The following is a 7661-nucleotide window of genomic DNA, read 5'->3' on the forward strand; positions in this document are numbered from 1 at the left end:
GGAGGCCACCATATCCAGACAGCTGTGTACTGGGTGGGGCTGCAATTCATCCTTCTCTGAGTGCTCAGGGCCACATGCGGCCTGAGGGCCTCGGCAGGCCAGCCACCAGGCAGCCCTTCCCTTGTGTGCTCCTTGATGATTTATCCTTAAAGGCAGCAAAGGTGAGCATTCACATGGGGAAGAGTGAGGAGAAGGAGAGCAGACGTTCCACCAAAGGGGCCAAGCAATTCCGCTCCTCCCCACCCGCCTCGCCAGGGCAGGCACCAGGCTCCTGAGGAGCCGTGTCCTCTAGTTGGCCCTCAGGACCTCCTGCTACCCCAGTGGACCTGTGTGCCAGTCCCTGTGGTCACACAGAGCTTCCTGGGAGAGGAGTTCTGGGAAAGCACGCCAACTGCTGCAGACTCTGGCCCTGTGGCAGCCCCTTGATCAGGCCATGCCTGAGTCCCACCTGTTTGTGTGACCATGCCTGCTGCCAAGGAGTCTGGGAAGCGTGGGTTTTCATGTGTCTTAATTATACAGTCCCCCTTTCCTCAGGCCAGGTGGGGAGGTCGGATCTAGGTGGGAAGCCATCAGTGTCTGGTCACCCACGACATCATAAGCTCCCTTAGAGAGAGGCCCCGATCGCCCTGCTGTCCACTCTTGCCCCTGCCAGTAGGGGGTCTGGCACACAAACACTCAGCTTGGCAGAGTCCCTCACAGCTGTGCCCAGACAAGACTCCTGACCAGCTTGTGCTGTGGAGGGGGTTGAGAAGCAGGAAGCTCTGAAGCCCTGGAGCCCCTCACTTAGGGGCCCCTGGACACTCCAGCTGGATGAGGCAGATGGCCACGGCCACAGGTATCTGCAGGGCACAAGCCCCAGCAGCCATACGTGCTGGACCTCATCTGTTGGTGGGAACCCCGCGTTCCCAGGGCACTCAGAGAGCTTGTGCCAGTGGGCAGCTCTCTCTGAGCTGAGCCTGAAGGGCCCCACACTCCCCTCCGCCCACCCCCCCAGCAGGGACACAGCCTACACATCACACAGGGGCTGGCCACTCAGCAGTCTGGGGACCTGGGTGGCAGAACCTCCAAGCATTGCCCCAAAATTCTGGGCACAGGGGAGGAAGAAGCCCCCAAGGGCTGCTGAGAGAGGATGGGGTGGGCAAGGGGAAGGTGCCTGCCCACCCAGAGGGGCTCCTCCCTGGCTGGAGAGCTTGAGGACCGAGGTGCTGGCTGGTGGGAGTTGGGTGGGCCACTGTGTCTGTGTCTCCCCGGTGCACAAACCTCAGTCTGGTCCAGGAAACAGAGGGTACTCAGGGTGGGTGACCTGTGGGGCCCTTTGCAAGTGTGCAGGGAGGGACCGGGCAGATTCTCTTCCCGGTGGGGGACCGTTAGGGGCTGGGGCTGAGTGAGAGACTGGCTAGAGAGGATATCCTTGGAGCAGGCAGGGCCCAGGTGTCCCTGGGGGCCCCTGAAGCAGGTGCTGGGGGCCAGAGAGCAGGGGTGTCCACTAGGTCAGCACCCACGGCTGATGGGGGCACTGGGTCTGGGGGCAATGAGAGAGCACCCCCAGCAGTCCCTGAAACCCGCTGTCACCCTGCCCCAGACTGCCTCTGGTGTCCTGTTGGCATTTTAGTCGATTTCTTACCGAGGTGTGATTCACACAACCTACACTTTACCGCTGTCTTTATTTCTCACACAACATACACTTTACCATAGTATTTATTCTTTTCATTTTATTTATTTTTTAAAGTAGATTCCCTATTTAAAAAAAAAATTTAATTGACTCAGTTTTGGCAGCCCTGTGTGACATGTGGGAGCTTAGTTCCCTGACCAGGGATCAAACCTGTGGTCCCTACAGGAGAAGTGTGGGTCTGAGCCTGCGGATTGGCAGCGAAGTCCGTTCACCATTTGGCAGTGTACACTTCAGTGTGTCTAGTGCCTTCGCAATGGTTTGCAGCCACCACCTCTTCTGGTGCCAAAACCTTACCACCCCCAGGACACACCTGGGGGACCTTCTGCCTGAACCCGGTGGCCACACCTGCCTCCATCCCTGTGCTCCATGCTCTGCGCTATGAGATGTGGGCTGTCGGCCCTGTCCAGGCACCTACATAGCATCCCCCATCCCTCCCCCACTTCACTGGAAGTTTCCAGTTGGAAATACAGCTGATCTTCAAGTTGATGCACGTGTGCTCACTGGCTTCTGTTTTCCCAGAACAAGAGCCCAAGATGCAAGTTTTCTGTCCTAGAGCTCAGGAGAGAGCAGGACACACACAGCTCCTGACTCAGAGTCTCCTGCACTCACAGGTCTGTTTGCTCCCCAAGGAGTGCTGACCTGCTCTGTGTTCAGCCCTCATGACCTGCACCTCCAATCCATCAGCAGCAGGCCTGACACAAAACAAAGTGGAGACAGGAAGGGGACAGACGCTGACCCTCAGGAACAGGCTGTCTACCTGGACCCTGAGCCACACAGAACTGTCCCCAGCGTTTAGTCTTACAACGCAGGGTGCATTTTCTATTCTACTGCACACCAACACATACACACGGCAAACACACCACTGGACTGACTTCACTAACGGTAGTAACCGCCTGCTGAAACCAGGAAGGCTTGAGATAGACGCAGCGCATACCCCGGGCCGTCAGTGGGTAGTTGGGGCCGGACTCGCAGGACATGGCACTCAGCGGGCCCTGCGGGTCACTGCCTCCCCGCACGCACCCGTGCATCTCTACCCCAGCAGAAATGCGTGAATGTATCTGAGTCCATCTAGAACTAAGGCTCTAGGGTCAGATTTTCTCAGCCCCTCTTACTGTACTGGGTGGGGTGGGGGGTTCTGAGACCTGGAGACACGACAGAGTCACCATGACGGTGTGGGGAGCTGTGGTTAGAGCACACGTTCCCTGAACCCTGGGTGTTCCACCTGCCCACTGTCACCTGGGCCACCCTCTCCCGTCCTCAGCCCCTCAGGGAAGGGGGCTCAGGAGGCAGGAGGCCCAGCGGGACTTCCACCCAGGACACCTCTCACCTGCTGACACTTCTCTACTATGAGTATAGCTCCAGATGAAGGAAAAACCCCAACAGAGACAATTTGTGAAAACAGGAAGCACATGTTTATTTAAAGATAACACAAGCCCCCCTCGAAAGAAATTTAGTTAAAATCATGGATTGGGAGGAAAAAATGAACACAGTGAAAGCAGGGAACAGAGACACCACCACCCCGAGGGGCACCGCGTCTGGTCCCAGACAGGTCTGCAGAGGAGAGATCCACATGGGCAACGGACTCTGCAAAATCGGGCCTAGAAGTAGGTCAGCTCGTCATGCCTGCCTTTGTTGGTCTGGTAGCTGGTCAAGGCCACGGGCTTGTTCTCGTGCGGGAGGCTTTCAAACGCTTGGATGTGCATGAAGTCATCCTCGTCCACTTGAACCTGAAAGGAGAGTCCAGTGAGGGGCAGGTGGGGCCTCTGACCCCAAGTCCCCCTGCTCTGCTGGACTTGGCTGGACAGGCAGGAGGGCCCTGGATGCCCGGAGGCTGTGTCCCTTCGTGTCCCCAGAGACTGGGCTGAGGACATTCCCACCCTCCTCCTTCAAGTGCAAGGAATACCCTCGGTGCCCAGCCAGCACCCCTCACCCACACTCACTCCAGCAGAGCCCTTGGTCACCCAAAAGGCTAGGTCCTCTTCTCCAAGGAGGCCGCAGCACGCACGTGCACACACACACATGCACACACACATGCTTGCACACGCACGCTCATTTTAGACAGCCACCAAACCCCTGAAGCTGAGGGCTGCCACAGGACCCTGCTGAGCACTCCTGCCCTGGGCACCTGTGAGCTCCCACTTCAGCCGGACTCTCCCAAGAGGCTGACACCCCACCTTGATCAAGTAGTTCATCCCGGCGACCACCTGGCTCCTGAATTCCACAGCCTTGAACACTGGGAACTTCTTGTTCTCCTTCTCCTCCAGCTGGGACTTCACCTGGGGAAGGGGGGAAGGGAGAGACAGATGAGCTCACCTGTATTAGACGTCACCCCTGAACTCTCATGCCTGGGCACCGCACACTTTCTACACCTCATCTGCCCTTTACAGCTGAGCAGACACACTCAGCTGTCGACTCTGATGATAAAGGACAGAAAAATGTTCTCTGTATCATTTCTCTTTTCTTTCTCAAGGATATTTTCACCATCAAGACAATGTGTATAAGTTCACACCCTGTTTTTCCTTTTACTTAGTTCTTTCGAAAGAGCACATGCCATTTTTTAGTTATTCTTTTAAAAGTGAAACTTAAAATATTTTAAAGAATTAAACTAAACTGAACGTTAAAGATAATTTTCCAGGGACTTCTTCAGTGGTCTAGTGGGTAAGACTCAGTGACAACAATGCAAGGGGCCCGGGTTCAATTTCTGGTCAGTGGACTGTATCCTACATGCCGCAAGGAAGATCCACTTGCTGCAAGTAACCAAGTGGCACCGCCAGAGTAAAATGAATAAATATTTGTTAAAAATTCAGTCTTCCATCTTCTGTGTTAATGTTCAATTGCTAAGTCATGTCTGATTCTTTGTGACCCCACGGATTTTGGCACGCCAGGCTCCTCTGTTCTCCAACCACCCAGAGTTTGCTCAGATTCATCTCCATTGAGTCAGTGATGCTATCTAACCATCTCATCCTCTGCTGATGCCTTCTCCTCCTGCCCTCGAGTTTTCCCAGCATCAGGGTCTTTTCTGATGAGTCAGCTCTTCCCAGCAGGTGGCCCAAGGACTGGAGCTTCAGCTCCATCATCAGTCCTTCCAGTGAATATTCAGGGTTGACTTCCTTTAGGACTGGTTTGATCTTATAGAGGTGCCTTAATTCTCTTGGGAAAAAAAAGTGAAAGTGACAATGTTAGACGTTCAGTAGTGTCCAACTCTTTGCAACCCCATGGAGCCTGCCTGGCTCCTCTGTTCATGGAATTCTCCAGGCAAGAATATTGGAATGAGTTGTCATTTCTTTTCCAGGGTTCTCTCAAGAATCTCAGTTTCTTCTGCGACAGATAAAGCACTATTACAATTTAAAAAAAAATGCTTCTCTACTTTAAATTTTTATTTATTTTTAGTTTTTAAACGTGCCATAACTCTGGGTTTTCTGTTGTTAACTTTTAGTTACTTATTAAATTTTTTTGGGGGGTGCCTTAGGTCTTTGAGGCTGCATGCCAGCTTTCTCCAGTTTCAAAGAGTGGAGGCTTCTGTTGAGAGCACAGGCTCTAGGCATGGGGGCTTCAGCAGTCTCGGCTCCCTGGCTCTAGAGCTTGGGCTCAAGAATTGTGGCACTTGGGCTTACTTGCTTATCCCTATGTGGTATCATCCCGGACCAGGGATGGATCCCAGGTCCCCTGCACTGGCATGTGGGTTCTTCTCCCCTGGGCCACCAGGGTAGTCCTTTGCTGCCTTTTTAGACGGGCTCCCTAGGATGCGGGGCCTTTCGGCAGAGGCTGTTTCTGATCTTTGGTGTCAGATGTTAATGATACCCTTGGATCAGTCAGGTTTTCTAGGGTCTTGGCCTTTAGGGAACTGAGCTTTGTTATGGAGGAAGGGAGAGCAGGTTGCTTTGTCTTGACTTTAAGATATAATCTGGTTTCTGAGTGCTCAGCAGCCACAGGCACTCATTGCGCTGAAGTCCCCAGACCAGTTCTGGGGACCAGAGGAGCTTGGTGAAGCCCAAGCGCCTGCTGCTTGGGGAGCCAAGGGCATCACCATTATGTATGCCAGTGAGTCACCTGGCAAGGGCCTGCAGGGAGGGGCACAGATTTATCTCTATTGAGTCAGTGATGCTATCTAACGATCTCATCCTCTGCTGATGCCTTCTCCTCCTGCCCTCGAGTTTTCCCCAGCATCCGGGTCTTTAGGTGGGGGAAAGGACAGGAGGAGGGAGGGTCAGGTAGTGAGAAGGTGGACCATCTGCTCTTCCATGAGGCTGCCACGGCTCTCAGGGTGGTCAGTGTGGGTGTGTTACCCCTGGGCCAGTGCCCACCCTTGTCTCAACACTCACCTGTGCAACCCTTCTTCACGGAGCTGTAGGGAACTGACCCTCAGACCATTTACCCAGCCTGGGGGTGAGTGATGCCCACAGACCCTCCCGGGGGCCTGGGATGAAATCATCTCTCTGTCTGTCTCAGGAATGGAAGCAGGAAAGCCCTGCTCTGTGCAAGGATGGCTGGATGTGGCTGTTTCTGGCCTCAATTCTCCTTATAGGTTCACAAAAGCTTCAGTACAAAAGGCCACCAGATGGTGCCGCTGCCCCTCACAGAGCCCACCCAGCACACAGGTGGCCAATCCCTCCCAGGGACAGTGAGGACGGTGCACTGACACGTGACTCTCAAGGGATGGACCCCAAGTGCAGCCCCCAGAGACAGAAACCCTTGTCTCCCGAGGCAGCTCACCCTCACGCAAAGCTCACGTGGCCGGCAGGGATTCTCAGGCCTGGACACCCAGGAAGAGGCGGGGAGGGCTGGGCCAAGTGGCCATGGAGGGGGAGAACAGGGAACACCCTTCTGCCTGGCTCTCACTGGCTGTCCCCCAGATCCCTCTGTCTAAGGTCTCACAAGACTGACTCACCCCTTCCATGACTGCTGTCAGATGGTCCCAAAGGCAGGATTGAGGACGCGGCGAAGCGCATGCCCGGGGATGTAGGAGGCAGCAGTGGAATGGGGAGGGGGGTGGCGGTGGGCAGGAAAGATAAGGGACCCAGACATCTGTCTCGAGTTTCCTCTTCTCATCAGAAGTCGAATACCCCACCCCAGGCCCTGAACTTGTCTCCCTTGTGAGGACGGGGGGACAGGCCCCAACCCCACATGACCCTCAAGTGCGAGAGTTTTCCTTGAAAAGGGGTTGGACCGCTTCCCAGGGTCTGATCCAGGCTCTGCCTACTTGACCCAGCTGCTTTCAGTTTCTAAACATTTCACTGGAGAGCATTTCAAACCTACACAAAAGTGCTAGAATAACAGCCTGAGTCTAGGAGGCCTGGGACCCTGCCTCACTCATGATGACCTCACCCCATGCTGTGCCCTTTGCTCTCCGTGTGCTTTCCCCAACAGTCAGCTTGCCTCCCCTCCCACTCCTCTGCCCCCTCTCTCTTCTCAAGAGAGAAAGGGATGTGCTAGGGTGCAGTGCCTCTTTTCCAGAGGTGATGACTGCTGACCACCGTGGTCCCAGGACCCCTTCTGCCCGCAGCAGCCCTACCTGGTCCGCGATGGCCTGGATCTCGGCTGTGGCAGCCTGAGGTTCTGAGAACCCGCCGGCCTGTGGCCCCCACATCTCAGCAGTTGGCAGGCAGGACGGATGAGCTGTAGGAGCTGCTGACACTCCCAGGACGGACGAGCTAATGGGAAACTGGCAGACTTGGAGGGATGATCCTGTGATGCATGGGTGGGGCCAGGAGAGGTGCCTAGGCTGAGGGGCAGGGAACAGGGAGGGGAAGTCCTGGTCCCACTCAGGAACATGTTCTGACACGGCTGGGGTGGGACTTCGGTATCTTCCTCTGGGTGGCAGAGTCACAAGGCAGGGGTGGGAGCTCCCTGCAGGATGGGTGTGGTAGTGGGGGGCAGCACTGACAGAATCTCCAGAGAGAGGGGTCCACTCGGGTGGGAGGATGATGGGGGTCACCAACCCTTTGGGTTCCACAGGGGTCTGGAGACATGGGAGCAGCAGGACCGGAGA

General features: G+C 55.3%; 1 protein-coding gene across 1 annotated transcript; it reads right to left on the bottom strand.

Moving 5' to 3' along the window:
• Window positions 1-3061: 3061 nt before the first annotated feature.
• Window positions 3062-7328, bottom strand: LOC101123010 (stefin-C). The gene is made up of 3 exons (XM_004003911.4): window positions 7185-7328; window positions 3847-3948; window positions 3062-3399 (listed from the first exon to the last, which is right to left on the bottom strand). Exons 1-3 carry the CDS (start codon window positions 7257-7259, stop codon window positions 3271-3273), a joined length of 306 nt encoding a protein of 101 aa, XP_004003960.2. The 5' UTR covers window positions 7260-7328; the 3' UTR covers window positions 3062-3270.
• Between the last annotated feature and the right edge of the window lie 333 nt (window positions 7329-7661).

Source organism: Ovis aries, chromosome 1 (genome assembly GCF_016772045.2).
Source record: "Ovis aries strain OAR_USU_Benz2616 breed Rambouillet chromosome 1, ARS-UI_Ramb_v3.0, whole genome shotgun sequence".
Lineage (NCBI taxonomy): Eukaryota > Metazoa > Chordata > Mammalia > Artiodactyla > Bovidae > Ovis > Ovis aries.

Excerpts from the sequence above, each read along its gene's own strand:
- LOC101123010 (XM_004003911.4), bottom strand. The coding sequence starts at position 7,259 with ATGTGGGGGCCACAGGCCGGCGGGTTCTCAGAACCTCAGGCTGCCACA. Across the intron at positions 3,949-7,184 it reads TCCAGGCCATCGCGGACCAG|GTGAAGTCCCAGCTGGAGGA; the intron begins GTAGGGCTGCTG and ends CCCCTTCCCCAG. Across the intron at positions 3,400-3,846 it reads GGATGAACTACTTGATCAAG|GTTCAAGTGGACGAGGATGA; the intron begins GTGGGGTGTCAG and ends CTCTCCTTTCAG.